The following is a 17,203-nucleotide window of genomic DNA, read 5'->3' on the forward strand; positions in this document are numbered from 1 at the left end:
GCGGTCTGGACAGGCGGGTGTCAAGTCTAGTAATAAATAGCTGTGTGGCTTATTTGTAGCACCTTCATAACTCTCTAAAAAGAAGGCCCTCTGTCTCGGGAATATCAGATTCGCTAATATAGACATCTGCAGCTTGTATAAAAATTAAATGAGTGCAGTTTAAGTTCAGGGTTCTACTGTATTTACCCTTATGAAAAATGTTCTGAGTCAGAAACATAACAGACATATTTCTGTGATGGCGATACTGTGTGAAAATTTTAACCACTTCAGTATGGTCGGAGGCTTCCAAAACGACGTCGTCCAGAATAACCAGATGATTTTTATCTTTAGGAAAAATAGTTTAATTATCAAAGGAATCAGGCAGACCTTCTAAAAACGTTATCCTTTTATTGAACATTTTTTGCAATTCACTGTACATTGGTTGAAAACATGTGTATATCCAAACAATATTATCAGGCTGTGTATCCAAAACATGCGTAAAATTCTCCAACACATTCTTTACAAAGAAAGTTTTTCCTGATCCACTGGGTCCCACAACCAGACATGAAAAGGGTAATTTTAATCTAGGGTCGAAAGTCGTTTCCTCCGCAGCCTCGAGGTGTGACATGTATTTTTATTTAGTAGCTAAAAGGTAAGCTTCCGCCCCCGGCCAATAGACGTCTCTTAGACGGCTTTTTTCGAACGAGTTTTTTAAACGAAAACCGTGCTTCTCCCGAACTATGCTATGTTGAGGGGTCGTGAGAAAACTCTCGTGTGAGCTATAATGTGTGTATAATCGTGTGATATAATCCTCGACGAGGTCTTTCACGGTGTCGAAGTTGATTCGTTGACAACACACGTACGACTGTGTGATGCCCTTCACACGCAGCACTACTTTAGACGCCCTAGTCTGATAGGCGTAGCTTTTAGGACTGGCAGAAACGAATTCGTATCACCGTCCAATTCGTCTGTTAGTTGACCTAAATAATTACCCATCTCAAGAGGGGTCTCGCCTTCTCTGGTTATATAGATCAGGCTATCGGTGTCATAATACGAGACTAGCTCTTGGAGCTGATCCAGGTAACTAAAGAGGGTTGTTCAGCCATAGCCTGTTGTAGAGGCTGCAATAAAAACATTATCTGTTTTGTTAGGGGGTGCGATACAGCACTCGCCGTGTTGCCATTGTAGCATAGCGACGTTCTCGTTTAGGAAGCTGAAATAGTTAACATTATGATTACCTGAAAACATGTAATTAAAGAAGATTTCAGGATCGCTTATGAGCCAGAAGCTGTTCAGACAAAGTTTAGCCACCTGTCTTTTGGCGGGATTAAAGGCGATTTTAGCCGCGTCTAACAGAATACCCTGATTAGGGTTATAGTCGGCTACGTAACGCTGTTTACCCCCATCGTCCTTAACCTCAGATGGATCACCGCTCACCTCTTGCTTGCCTTTTAAAAAAGTTTTGATGTAGCCCTTGAATAAGTCGGCACTCTTCTCATTAAAATGCCATACCTCTGTGATCTCGGCTACCACATAGCCCTTATCTAAGGCAAGAGTAAACTCGGGCGTTATCCAGACCCCTGTCAACGCTCGTTCTTCGTCTGTGTGGGGGCAAGAACCTCGCTGAAAATTCAGGTCTGCGCATGTGCGGCAGAGAGTGAAAACCAGACGTCCTTTCTCCGATCTATAAGGTAGAACCGGGAAAAATAAACCTCTGGGAGGAAAAACACGGGCTCTTATTAAACCGAAATAATCTCGAGGGTTCCCAAAATCCTTAAAAATTATTTCAGGATGACCTACGGGGTAAGGGAATGTATAATTCACATAAGGGTACAGTGAGGTCACGTACAAGGCATCGCGGGGGGAGAGCGGTTGAGGGGGGTTAAGGCTTTTAAGAAAACTCTGTAGACCCTGATGGGTCTGTTTCATCTCTTCCCATGTATGCTCCCTTATAGTTACGACTTTCACCCCGTGTTCATGTTGTAAACGCCTCAGTTTATCCTCACACTCCTCGTTCATGCACTCATACGTTTTATCGGTTAAAGGATTAACGTCCTGAGGAGAAAAACACTGTGTACAACCGTGATAGAAACATCCTTGAAATTCATAAACTCTGCACCCCGTTTAAAGTCTGCACCCCGTTTACCATGACATAGCCGTCTGTAACGTAAATCGGCGGGCATAGGGAGTATGTAACACAGGTGTTTGTCTGTTTCTGAAGTAAACTCTGTTTTTTGGCCGCAGATTAGACACTTAAAATCGGGGCATTCGTGAGGGTTTGAAGGCTTTGTCAAACTCACAGAATACAGTCTTTTGCACGTTAAACATTTCTTCACCGTATCGCATTGACTCGCGTAGACACCAGCTTGCGGATGCCAATTTTTCACTTTATGCTTAGTTAAACAGTAAGGAGAGCGACATGATCTATTACATTGTCTACACGTTATATATCTCGATTCCTGCTGGCTGCAGCCCGAATCCAAATAACCCGAGCTAGCGTTTCAGCTGCAGCATCGGTGATTTCAGGATGAAGCAAATGAGCAATGTTGATAGCAAAGCATAACTGATTCGCTGGATTCTCGACTATGTAAAGAAATCTCTGTTTTTTTTAAGGATTTTGCAGTCCAACGTTTTTTGCAACAACCTCTTCCTGCCGCCTCGTTGATTTCTAACAATCTGTACAACAAGCTCTAGGGTTTTATCGCAAAATACAGACATGTTAGACTGTACCAGACGGTCTAGTAAATCCTGGAAAACCGAAAGATCGGCTCCTTCAGAGACCCGTAACATAGAAGAGAGACCGCTTCTCAGGCTCTCGCCTCTTAACTCCAACTGTAGCACGTCACCCTCTTGAGCGTAAGAAAGCGCATTATCGACTATGTCATACAAGCCACCCATCACGTTTCCAAAGAAAGCGCCGTAATCTGCTACATCGCCTGCGGTATATTTAATAATTGTCTTATTTCTATATTATTAAATTGGGACCTAGTCACCACCCGGGGCTCGTTAGAGATGTTTTCCGCAGGGGGATTAATGCTACTTTGATCATTAGAACAGGGATGATCAGCGTGGGGTTCTACTAATGAGATGTCAAGATCAACACCTCCTCTTCCTACTTGATCTGTTTCGACCTCTTGGTTAATGTCTACCGCTAAGTTTAAGGGGGGATAAGGGGCCGAGACAGAGCAGGGAGGATCCGTGGAGGCTCCCTCTACAAGGTTATTTATGTTTGATAGTTGTAGTAAGGTATTTTCTATTTGAGCGACTCGAGAAGCTAAAGACTCGGGGTTAGAAGCGTTATCTGATAATATTTGGTGACGTGAATGATCAGGTGTCGATTGGTGTTGACATATGTCACCCTCGTCATTTACAGACTCGGGCTGTCGGAGGGCCTTTATTTGATTTATTAATGTCAGATATTATAATTGCAGCTGATTCGCTGTAGAGGTTACTTCATCATCTACCAGTACCTCTTCAGAGCTGCGTAAAGCGTTTGTTAGTTGTCGTAGCGCAGCTTCTATTTCAGAAAGCTGCAACGCCAGCGACTCATTATCTGTCGCTGGTTCATGGTGTGTTTCATTGTTTATAGAGTTTATGTTATGAGTAATTACAGAGTCTGGACGGTGAAGGGCCCTTATTTGATTTATTAGAAGTTGATATTGTTGCTGATCGGCAATATTATTATTGTTGTTGTTAGGAACCGTGGGATCGTTTAATGGTTAAATATGTAACTCTGGTTGTGAACCCCGTGAATCAGACGCATGTAAAGACAACGGCAAAGAGTCTTGATTATCATCAATATTATTTACTATCTCATTCTCCATCTCTAACATTTCCACAAAGTCAATGGTAGCAACATCCATACCAGCATCAACATTTACATATGAGGCCATAGTTTTTCAACAACCCCGTAAACACAATAAAAAAACACAAAAAAACCCCCACACAAGCAGAATAAAAAAGAAAAAAAAAATCAACGACGGTTCAACTGAAAAGTTGCCCTATACGCAATACCGACTGAGGAGAGAAGAAGCTCTTCCCGCTGAGTGGTTGGATGGTAGGGATGATACGGTCCTGAACTACGCTTGTAGCTCCTGTAGCTCCTTCGGCTTCTCCTTCTTCTTAGGCGTCTACAACTCTCTGTGTAGGAATAACAGACGAAGAAAAGAAATTAGGTCATGAAAAGTTTTGCACCATGTGCACTAAAGAACCAGGGCTTAGCCATGACCCCTAAAAAAAAAAAAACTTACCATGATCCGATCTACTACCAAAGAAACAATGTTCGTTATTGTTTTTAAAATGCAACGCACCATCATGAAAATAATGATAATAAATAAATAAAAGTAATAATAACCCACCGTAACTAGGATCAGACTGTAGCTGCTGCGGCCCGATAGGCGTAGACCGTGTCGGTTCAGCCGTTTTTTAAAAATCAGCGCTCCTAAATCTAAAAATAATGAAACTTTGTTTAGCTACAACCCCTTTTCAAGAAGATAGAAATAAAACTGAATACATATATACATTTACAAAAGAGATAAAACTCACCGTCTTGCCAGCCGGCTTCGGTTACAGCGTAGCAAGGATCAACAGTCAGATTGTTTACTGCGAAGGTCAGAACGATTTTTCTTTAAAAAAAAACAAAACTTAAAACACATGTATATAAAAACAAGTGAATCTAGTTTCTACCTGGAGCCATAGCGATGATGCGCGAAGATCAGGTGTTCTTCAGACCAGCAACGAAATGACAGAGTTTTACGGTTTACCTTCTCTTCTACGTATTTTTTTTACAACCCTCCTTATCACACCCCAAAGAACAAACACACACACACACACACACACACACTAATATACATACAGACGGTCATAAAAAGCTTTAAGAAGTTTCAGACCCCTCTGGTAACTTTTTAACATACATGACGGTTATAAACACCCCCAAACAGCTCTCGTAACACTGGGATTGTTAACTCTAACTGAAAAAAAGGTATTTTAAAAATCACCCAAAGATATAAGAAATAGCCTGTTTTTTTTTTTTTTTTACTCTACTTTTGACTTTATAAGTATAGGTAAAAACAGTTAGGCCTACAACCCCTAGCCTAAGAGTAAAGTACGGCTAACCTGAACATCTCCGTCCTAGGCGGTCGTGAGACATCATACGTTGATAACTCACGGGACGTGGTTTACTTTTTTCTCCGTTATTAGTTTTATTTTATTTTATCTATTATTATTTAAATTGTATTTTTCTTTTTACGTAGCTACATTTCTAAACCTATATATTTTTTATTTATATGTATAAAACATTGGCTTTTAGATAAACGTTTCTAAATTTCGAAAACTGATGAGGAGGCGTGACTAAGTCGTCACTACCATATCCACCCAATCACAACTTCCGAGCGGAAACCCCTTTGATTCATTCACTCGTTTGACAAACTCTGCGCGCCTCCCGTACCAGTCGCGACTTCGCTGCTCAGACACTACACTCTCTTGACATCGGACAAGCTCGCGCAGACCTCGCTTTTGTCTCCTTTACTCTTTTCTTAGACTCGCTCGCGTGATCGCAACGCCGCTTTATTCACCTCATCGAAACCAATTTTTTCCTTCTTCAGCGACTCGGGGCTCTCGCCCTCTGGTAACGTTTATTCTTCTACTCTTTAACTACCTTAAAAACTAACATCTTCAACAGTCCTTAGTAATTTAAAACTCATCCAAGTTTTTACCAAAGTTAATAAATGTTTCATTGTTCACCCCTTGGTAAAAAACAAATTCACCCTGTCTTAAGAGTTAAACACAAGCACCTTGAAATCGAGTCCCCTCACCAAGCATATTTTTCAAATAAAAAAACACCCTGAACAAATTCTTATAATAAATAAATTAAAATACGTATATAAATAAAAGAAATCTATGAAATAAATAAATTAAACTAAATTAAATAAGTGAATGAAACGATGTCTAGCGCATAAGCATCGTTACACCCCCCCCCTTTTTTATCGAAAACTTCAGGTCATAAAAATCCTAAAGGTCATACAAAGGTCAACTAAAAGGTCATAAAAGGTCATAAAAGGAGCAATAAAACTGTCAAGATTGAGTTTGACGAAAAGTTGTTAGGTACTATTTTTTTTGTGCAAAGCAAACATTAAATGAAATGAACATGACATGTTCGACATAATAACATTTAAGAAAGACGCAACACTCATAATATGAACTGCAACATAATCACTGTCAACTTATATATCGGCTAGTAGAACAGAGCAGTGTTTTACTGCTGTGCATTTTAGACATGATTTCAGACAGACGGATCGGTTTAGCCCGAGTTACAGATGGGGCAGTAAAAAATGCGCGTCAGAGGTACAGGAATCTCATAGTGACTCGCGGCAATGTGTGAGATTTTAAGAGACACCATGTCTCAGACCAGTAGGTGGCAGTCATGTTTCAGGTGGCAGTTCTCAAGCACAGATTAAAACAAACTAATAAAGTAAACGTGTGGTAACCATATTTACTGTAATATTTTCAGTTTTTAATATCATAACTTTATATTGTGAGGTTTTATTGTAAAAAACAAAAACAAAAGCTATTAAAAGACAACATTAAAATAGCAGCGCTTCAGATTGGTTGCGAAGTCGGGTGCATGCGGGACAGCAGCCTTCATACACATTAGTTTGAAAAAAACACTAGATTGAATTTAGGTCAAGTTTTATTATATTTGTGTCAATCTTTCTTTTAATATATATACATATATTTAAATATATAGCCTAGATCAGGGTCGCCAACCTGCAGCAAGGGTGCTCTGGAGCCGTGCTCCTATGGTGATATATTTTTAGGCTGATATTCTAAGTTTAAAATAAAACGTGTTCATTTTTGTGCTCAAATTAATAATAAATCAACAAATTATTATTAGTGAATAGACTAAAACAAAATCATGTTTGCTTCAGCATTGGAAACAATATTGTATTGGGCTAAGATTATTCACTTTTACTTTTGAATTATTTGTTATACTTCATCTTTTTGCACACAGGCGCGGGCATTTTTAAATTTGACCAGAAAATAATAGTGGGCTGGTAGGCCTGTTATTTTTCATATACAGTGGAACCTCAGATTACGAGCATAATTCGTTCCAAAAGCGGGCTCGTATTTCAAAACACTCATAAATCAAAGCACATTTTCACATAAGAAATAAAGGAAATTAAAATTATTTGTTCCACAGCCCAAAAAAAATAAATACATAAAAATAATTAACACAAAATATAAAGTAAAAATAAAAATAAATCCAGACCAATAAGTGTTTCCATTTATGCGCATAGGCGCTGTGTGTGTGTGTTTTTCTTTCTTCTGCGCTGCTGAGTGTGTGTTATGTGTATGCACGAGCATAATTTGACACCGTGCCGGTTGCGTGTCAGTGAAGCACCCCCTCTCTGTTTCACACACACACACACACACACACACACAAACACATTAAAGGCGAGAGAGAGAGAGAGAGAGAGAGAGAGAGAGAGTATGAACTGGCACGGTGTCAAATTACGCTTGCGCACACACTAAGGACGAGAGAGACATAACACACACACTTTGCAGAGCAAGAGAAAGAAAAACACACACACACATAACACACACACACATTTAAATACGGATACACAGTAAAGGCGAGAGAGAAAGAAAGCGTGTGTGTGTTTGGGTTTAAACAGGCGCGGTGCTAAATTATGCGCACACACATAACACACACACACATTCTGCAGTGCTTTCTCCCAAGAGAAAGAAAAACACACACACATGACACACACACACTCAAACAAAGGCGCTTTCTCTTGCTTTTACTGACACACAGTAAAGGCGAGAGAGAAAGAGAGCGTGTGTGTGTGTGTGTGTGTGAACCGGCAGTGTCAAATTATGCGCGCACACACATAACACACACTCTGCAGCGCTAGAGACAGAAAAACACACACACACACGGATTGATTATACCAGTAAGAGACGAGCACTAAGACCCAGCAGGGGAGATAAATACCCGCATCGCCAGAGAGAGAAAAACCGTTGGCTCAGCTTGGTGTCAAAACAAGAAGCGCATGCGTTATACATGATACTCGGAGCTCGTAAACCACAACAACGCTCGTTTTTTAAGTCAAAATTTATTAAAAATCTTTGCTCGTCTTCCGGAACACTCGTAAACCGCGTTACTCGTAATCCGAGGTTCCACTGTAACTTAAAAGGCTGAATGAAGTTAAATGTACACAATAAATTAATAATTGCATTTGCTTTAAATTTGAGCACTCATGTGTAAATAGCTTTTTCAATGCACTTACTACCATATCATATATTTGTGACTAATACTGTTTTATTCATATTTTACATTACGTGCAGTTTGTAATTTACTTGTGAATGTCCTTTTACAATGTAACCCATGTATCTACAGTATAAGCATATTTAACTACTTTAGAAGGGAATGAGAAATTTGGTCGATGAAGTTCTTATTTGATATATTATTTGATTTCCTCTCCGTGAGACGGCACACGACGCGCTGGTCATCGGAGACTCCATTGTCCGGCACGTGCGTGCTACCACAGCTAAAGGTAAGGCGTACACGCGCTGTTTACCTGGTGCACGTGTTATTGATGTTGCTGCACAGGTGCCTGCGGCCCTAAGGAAGAACATTCGAGCTGTGGTTCTTCATGCTGGCACCAACGACATCAGGCTGAGGCAGACGGAGATCCTAAAGAAGGACTTCAGGAGCCTGGTCGAGAAGGTCCGCAGCACATCACCCACGACAAAGATCGTCGTATCTGGACCACTTCCGACATTTCAGAGAGGAATCGAGAGGTTCAGTAGATTATTTGCCTTCAATGAATGGTTACAATCTTGGTGTCAACAACAGAGATTACCCTTTGTTGATAACTGGAATGTTTTCTGGGAGCGTCCTAGGCTCTACCGCACAGATGGCCTGCACCCTAGCAGAGCTGGAGCAGCGGTCCTCTCTGACAACATCTCCAGGACATTACGAACCATCTGACTGGCGGTAAGTCATACCTCAGATTCTTTAGATATCAGCCACAATACAACTCACCATACTAATAGACGCACACACATAGCTTGTACTATAGAAACTGTGTCTGTTCCCCGAATAGTGAGAAAAAAGAATAAATTCGTTAAATCCAGCCGAAACAATCTGGTAACCATTAAACCAGAAAAAGGCCAAATAAGTAATCGAAGTCTACCTCTAAAGTTTGGACTTCTCAACATTAGATCCCTTGCGCCTAAAGCACTTATTGTTAATGAAATGGTATCAGATTATTGCCTTGACGCACTCTGCCTCACTGAAACCTGGCTTAAACCAAATGAATATATTGGTCTGAATGAGTCTACTCCGTCAGGATATTTTTATAAGCACGAGCCCCGTCTAACTGGTCGCGGTGGTGGTGTCGCCACTATCTACAAAGATGTACTCACTGTTACTCAGAAAATAAGGCCCAGGTTTAACTCATTTGAAGTGCTCGTCATTAATGTTGCACTTAATGAAATACATAATAAACCCGCGCTATATTTTACTCTGGCCACCGTGTACAGACCCCCAGGGCCATATGCCGATTTTCTTAAAGAATTTGGACATCTGCTATCAGACCTAATTGTTAACTCTGACAAAGTGTTGATAGTAGGAGACTTTAACATTCATGTAGATGATGCTAACGACACTTTAGCCCTCGCATTTATGGACTTACTAAATTCCTTTGGGGTTAAACAAAATATAAATAGATCAACTCACCGCTGTAATCATACACTAGATTTAATTATATCTCATGGTATAGATGTCACTAATATATAGCGATTTTACCTCAAAGTGATGATATCACAGATCATCACCTCCTGATATATACTCTACCCGTAGAACAGATTAGCTGTGTCTCTCCACGTTATCGATTTGTTAGAAATATGAATCCGACTACTAAAAACAGATTTACAAGTAATCTACCGGATCTGTCCCAAATTCTTATTAGACCCCTAAATGCAGACGATCTAGATGAAGTGACCAGCAGCATGGGTACTATTTTTACCAGTACATTAGACACTGTTGCTCCCATCAGATTAAAAAAAGTCAGAGATAAAACACTTGCTCCTTGGTACAATAGTCATACTCGCGCCCTAAAAAGAGCAACCCGTAACCTTGAGCGAAAATAGAGAAAAACTAAATTAGAAGTTTTTCGAATTGCGTTTAAAGACAGTATGTGCAGCTATAGACGGGCTCTAAAAACCGCTAGGACCGAGCAGCTTAGCCAACTGATAGCAAGAAACCAAAACAATCCCAAGTTCTTATTTAGTACAGTAGCCCGCCTAACAAAACCTAAGATGCCTGCAGAGAGTACTCCACAACATTTTAGTAGTGAAGATTTTATGGACTTCTTTAATGAAAAAATCGATAGCATAAGAAGGAAACTAACAGAGGTTCAACCTCTAATAGCATCTCATGATCTAGTTCAGCCTAGAGCTTCACATTTAGATTTTCAGTGCTTTACAGGTATAGGACAGGAAGAGCTGTATAAACTTATCACCTCAGCTAAATCAACAACGTGCCTGTTAGACCCAATACCAACCAGATTTTTAAAAGAAGTGATGCTTACAGTTGGAGAGCCACTTCTAAACTTTATTAATTCTTCATTATATCTAGGTCACGTCCCTAAACCTTTGAAGCTGGCAGTTATTAAGCCGCTTCTTAAAAAATCTAATTTGGACGCGAATGAAATAACAAATTATAGACCGATTTCAAACCTTCCGTTCATGTCAAAAATATTAGAAAAAGTAGTATCAGCTCAAATATGCACATTCTTGCAGGAAAACAACATCCTAGAAGAATTTCAGTCAGATTTCAGGCCCCATCATAGTACAGAAACTGCACTAGTTAAGATTGCAAACGACTTGTTTTTAGCTTCAGACCAAGGCTGCATCTCAATACTAGTCTTACTTGATCTAAGTGCTGCATTCGACACCATAGATCATAATACTCTCATAGATCGCCTACAAAATCATATAGGTATTCAGGGGCAGGCATTAAAATGGCTTAGATCATACCTGTCTGATCGATACCATTTTGTAGATCTAAATGGAGTACCGTCTGATGTAATGCCAGTGAAATATGGGGTCCCACAAGGGTCAGTTTTAGGACCTCTGCTGTTCTCAATGTACATGCTTCCCCTGGGAAACATCATTAGAAGGCATGGGATTAGTTTCCATTGTTATGCTGATGATACCCAATTATACATCTCAACAAAACCAGATGAAATACCCAAGTTGTCTAGATTAACAGAGTGTGTCCAGGACATAAAAGATTGGATGACCAATAACTTTCTTTTACTAAATTCAGATAAGACAGAGATATTGCTCATCGGCCCAAAAACCAGCACACAACAGCTTTCACAATTCAGCCTGCGTTTAGAAGGATGTACTGTTACTACTAGCTCAACAGTAAAAGACCTGGGCATGATATTAGACAGTAACTTGTCTTTTGAAAATCATATTTCCAATATCACAAAAACAGCCTTTTTCCATCTTAGAAATATTGCCAAACTTAGGAGTATCCTATCTGTATCTGATGCAGAAAAGCTAGTTCATGCATTCATGACCTCCAGACTGGACTATTGTAATGCATTACTAGGTGGTTGTCCTGCATCCTCAATAAACAAACTACAGTTAGTCCAAAATGCAGCCGCCAGGGTTCTCACTAGATCCAGAAAATATGATCATATAACACCTATATTATCATCCCTGCACTGGCTACCTGTTCAATTTAGAATTAATTACAAAATAGTACTACTTACATACAAGGCTTTAAATGGTTTAGCTCCCTCATACCTAACCAGTCTTTTGATACGCTATAATCCACCACGTCCCTTAAGATCACAAAACTCCGGACTTCTGGTAATTCCCAGAATTTTTAAATCTACAAAAGGGGGCAGGGCATTTTCATATTTGGCTCCAAAGCTTTGGAATAGCCTTCCAGACACTGTTCGGGGAGCAGACACGGTTTCCCAATTCAAAAGTAGGCTCAAGACGCATCTCTTCTAATCTGGCATACTCATCCCATAACCTCATACTCCAGTACACCTATCCTGAATGGCAACTACGCTAATTCTCTTCATCTTTTCTGTATTTTTCTACCCATCCTGAGGCATCTGGAGATTGTGCCAGCTTCAGTAGACAAAGGCCAACCCTGCGAGGTTTCTAAGGCATCTTGAGAAGAACCTGCTCCAGCTAGATTCTGCTTTATGATGGCTGGAGCAACACATCCTGCTCCTTTAATTCCTTTTGCGTCCAGTGATCCTGACCCCATCTGCCCTCTGCACCTACTGCTGAACTGAATCTACACAACTTCTGATATATTGAACTTTCACCTGCACAACACACTTGATGTTATTTCTATCTGTTATCACCCAGATGAGAATGGGTTCCCTGTTGAGTCTGGTTCCTCTCAAGGTTTCTTCCTATTGCCATCTCAGGGAGTTTTTCCTTGCCACTGTCGCCGTCACCCTTGGCTTGCTCATTAGAGACATTTCATTCATCATTCATTCATTTCATTATTATCTAGACACATTTTTCTCACACATACACACTTCCAAATATTTTCTTTTCTTTTCTTTTCTAAAAAAAAAATATATATATATATATATACAAAAAAAAAAATATATATATATATATATATATATATATATATATATATATTTTTTTTTTTTTTGTGAAGCTGCTTTGGGACAATGACCATTGTTAAAAGCGCTATATAAATAAAATTGAATTGAATTGAAATTGATATAATTTTATTATTTAATTACTTATCTTATTATAAATATAATTTTTATCCTCGATATTCTTGTAGAGTTTAGTCCTTTAGAGCAAGCACTTTGTCAGAAGATTCTGCTGAATCTCTTTTCACCTTTCATACACGATAGGTGTGAATTTATCACACTATGTGCTCTGTTGGCAAATACTGTAGGGAGGTTTAGGTTTGGGTTTAGGTTTAATTAAGAAGATGGAGCGGACATCTCTGCCTAAAATAGATTTAAAAGATAAAAAAGATTAATGATAGCAGTTAAATTAGACTTAATAATCATACTTAATAATTGAATTTATCAGCGTTTATCTAGCGGGTAGCCTATATATTTGTTCGTTGTATTGCTGACAATCTGTGATAACTTTCCACCATTTTCACAATCTTGTCATTAGTTTAATCAGTTTAATATATGATATTTTACAACTAAAAGAGCAAGCTGAAGATGCTTTTTTACTTATATTTCTATTTAATACAATCAGACCACGTTTTCATTACTGTAAGGTTTTTATTGAGTGATTACATAGGCAGAAATACAGATTAAGACAGATTACACTTTAATTTGTGTTTTGTAAATCTACTACATTCCAGTATGTTCACCCTGGAAGAACTTTTGCAGTTGATTTTGCTGTTTTTTTAATATAGTCTTTCATTGCATGCCATACCATCTTAATGGGATTCAGCTAGAGTCTTGACCCAGTTAATGCCCCTTGGTTTCTCTGATTATGTTCTGTTTTAGTTCGTTTATTTATAGTTGGCCTTTCAAGTTTGCATTAGTATGTTTTTGTCTCTGTGTCTCCTAGCAGGATTAGCCTCTAGGAGAATTAGCTTTGTGTGTTTACTCTCATGTGTGAGTAACCTCCTTTGCATGTGTAATTCTTAGTTTGTATAAATACTAATCAGTGCACTACTAACCTGCTTATGTCTGTCTAGTCTCCTCATCTGTTTAGGTACTAACCTTTGGAGTTCTTAGTCTGTTTCATATCTAGTCTGCTGTGTACCTAGTCTGTTTGCCCCTTGGGTCTCTGGCTACTAGCCTGTTAGGCAATTAGTCTGTTTAGCTACTAGCTAGCTTAGCAGCTAATGTGCATAACAGCTAGTAGGCCTAGCCAAGCCGTGTGTGTAAAGCTCCTTGCATGTATAGTCCCTTGTGTTTAGTCCTCTAGTCTGTTTAGTTTGTCTAGTCTCATCTGGTTTGTATCCCTTGTCTGTATTGTATTAAATTGTATAATCCTTTGTCTATGTATTAGTTGATTACCGTTTTTGTTTATAGTTTGCTCCAAGGTAAAGCCAACTTCCTTTGTTCATGTTTTGTTTGTTTGGTCTATAATTAAAAAGACTTTCGTTGGTACACCTCTTCCCCTTCTGTCTTGCAACACCATCCCCACAATCCAACATCTAACAGTCGTGATATCTGCGGCAATGACTTTTTCTTTATATATTTTTTCTTTATTAATATTTAGATAAAACACTAGTTGTGTGATTTCCAAAATAAAGTTAACAATATTGACTTGTTTAATATTGTTATACTTGTGCAATATAAAGATTAAGTCATTTGCCAAGGAGGCATTTTTATTAACACTAGATTTACTAACCCTGCGCAAATCTACCAGGCCTCACAGGTGGTTTGCACAACAAGAGTATCGAGCTGAAGAACTGTAAAAAAATCTCAGCAGGGGTGAATAACACCTCGGGCATCAGAAAAGGAAAAAAGTCAGCAATTCTAGTGTTATCCATTTATACACAAAAATGCAGACAATTTTTACTCAGTGTGTGTGTGTGTGTGTATGTATGTGTGTGTGTGTGTATGTATATATATATATATATATATATATATATATATATATATATATAGCATTAATCGTGGTTTCCGTTTTAAGTAAAGTTTCGCTGCATTCACCTGTCCTCACACAACTGTTTCCTCCACAGATGAGAACACGCTGTTTGCCGATATTAATGTAGCGTGTATTTTTGAAAACAGTTACAACATTAAATATAGATATTTAATTTATTTTACATTAGTCGATCACATGAAACTTAGGAGTTACTGCAACAGTTTTGGAAAAGCAAATGTCTATTCACCGTTGTCCTTCAGTGTCTTGAAAAGCACGTGGTGAAGTTGGAATTTTACACCAAGTTTCTTCTTCGGGTTCGGCCAAAGTCGTGTGCATGTAGTTGGTCCCGCACTGTCTTTAAATTTGTCTATTGTTTTGCACATTGTTTTGTGTACTGTCTGCACTGTTAACCCATGTTTGCACTTAAATACATCATTTTTGTGTTCTTTAAGTTTTTTTTTTTTTTTTCAATTTCTGTAGTCCTGTGGGCATATACTAAGCATTGGGTGCATAACATCTTAGAAATGTAGCTAATTTAGAAGGGTAAACATGTAAATTTGTTTAATATGTCACATATTTTTTTTTTAATAATGTTATATGTAATTTAATATATTACACTCTAAACTCTTAAGACTTTTGTCAACTTTACAACATCAAAGCGTGCAGAGATGAGTGCACACCACTGCACAGATTTCAGGTTGCAACTGAATTACCCATATGACAATTTTTTTTTTTGCCGTATATTTCCCCAGGACAAAAGAATAAATTCTTGTTCAGAGGGACAAGTAAAAGCAATATACATACGTGTATATGCATATAATGAAGTCCCAGTTACATGTGTGGGGTTTAAAAAATCCAGTAAAAATTTGGCCAAATAGGTTATGTTTGTAAAATAATAGTTATAAGATTGAAGAATGCAACATTTTACTGCTACAGTAACTGATAAGTCCTGCAAGACATACTTGACAGAACATGTTCCTGTGACATAGTATTATTTGGATTAGCTACCTTAAATGTTCTTTTTTAAAACATAACTGTTTTTAAAAAACAGTAGATAGCATATTAATAATATATACTGTATTAAGTCATGCATATATTTTAAAGATATTATTGTGGTACCGCAGTGGTTAATTCTGCATCAGAATTTCCGAGACCATTGACCATAGGGTATGTTTTGCACCTTATATAAAAATGTAAACATACTTTTTTTCTTTGTAGAATATAAATATATTCTAATTATCATAAATAATTTTTTTTTCTAACAAAAAGCCACATTACTACTTTTAAATCTGGCATTCATTCTTTAACAACAAGAACAACAAAAATCTATTAAAACATCACCAACTGGAAAACAAAGCAAACATTTCTACTTCAAATATAAATGTTTTTGAAAAGCTGCCTTTATCTTAGACAACCTCATACCATACATAATAGGATTTAGAAGGGGCGGACAGATAATAAAATATATCGAAATTATCACACGCAACAAAGGCGGCATGTGTATCTTATCAAATCGACTTGAAAAAATCTCAAATGAACAGCCAAGAGAGAAATTTAGGAGTGACACAAGGTGTGGTGCACAGGTGCTCAGGGACTTTTTGGGAGTCTCTACAGAGGATGTTAAGCAAACTCTCAAAATCTTCATGTATGAATATAAAATAAGCAATAAGGGAAAAATTATTGTGATTATGCCACCAATTATACCATAAATGTTATTTGCATTAGTGTCAGAGCAAGCAAGTTTCACAAGAAGATAATTGTCACACCAGACTTTCTCTATTACATTTCCACATAACTCTAAACGCAAACTTAAAAAAATGTTTATCGTAAACTTTAAAAAGGATAAAACCCAAATCAGTACAATCAGTATGCATACCTTATTACAAGTCATTATAGTACTGTATAGTAAAGGATAACATATAGCCATATACCTGTCATAAGCCATCACTGCTAAACTTCCAAATTCCACAGAAGCATATGTGTACAAACAAAATATCTGTCCATAACAAGAGGCAATTTTAACTTCATGAGATGCAGTTAATATATTGGTTAAAATAAAAGGGAAAAATGCAGCACTGCCATATAATTCATTAAGTGACAAACAACACAGAAAAGTATACATGGGTTCATGTAGGGATCTCTCAACACAAATAATACCAATAAGTAATGAATTTGCTAATATGATCGTTATGTACAATACAATTGAAAGAACAAAATAAATGTAGATATTCTGTCCTACTTCTAAGTAGCCAGTCAATATAATAGTGGTAAAATGTGTTGAGTTATCCATGATTCTTTTTAAGGATTAAATAAATTATTTAAGAATATTAACTTTAATACATGTAAAATTAGATAGTAAAGCTAAATAGACCAAGTAAAAAAATGCATTAAACTGAAAGATTTAAAGAAATATGCACATATATACACGTTAAAGAGATTCTTGAGTATGCTTATTTGCTTATTTTACAAATGTCTTTCAAACTGATGCTCTTCGTAGTTCCGTGTTGGAATGAAATGTTGAAAATTTATTTTTCATTTCTTTAAAATTGCAGGTAAAGGTTATTTATAAACATAACAGATTTGTTTTAATAATAAT

The 17,203-nt window shown here is 37.7% G+C and overlaps 1 protein-coding gene across 1 annotated transcript; it reads right to left on the reverse strand.

The window, feature by feature from the left end:
• Positions 1–15,973: 15,973 nt before the first annotated feature.
• LOC128533644 (olfactory receptor 142-like) lies at positions 15,974–16,897 on the reverse strand. Its single transcript, XM_053507930.1, has one exon. The coding sequence runs from the start codon at positions 16,895–16,897 to the stop codon at positions 15,974–15,976; it is 924 nt and encodes a 307-aa protein (XP_053363905.1).
• Between the last annotated feature and the right edge of the window lie 306 nt (positions 16,898–17,203).

The sequence above is a fragment of the Clarias gariepinus genome, chromosome 11 (genome assembly GCF_024256425.1).
Source record: "Clarias gariepinus isolate MV-2021 ecotype Netherlands chromosome 11, CGAR_prim_01v2, whole genome shotgun sequence".
Lineage (NCBI taxonomy): Eukaryota > Metazoa > Chordata > Actinopteri > Siluriformes > Clariidae > Clarias > Clarias gariepinus.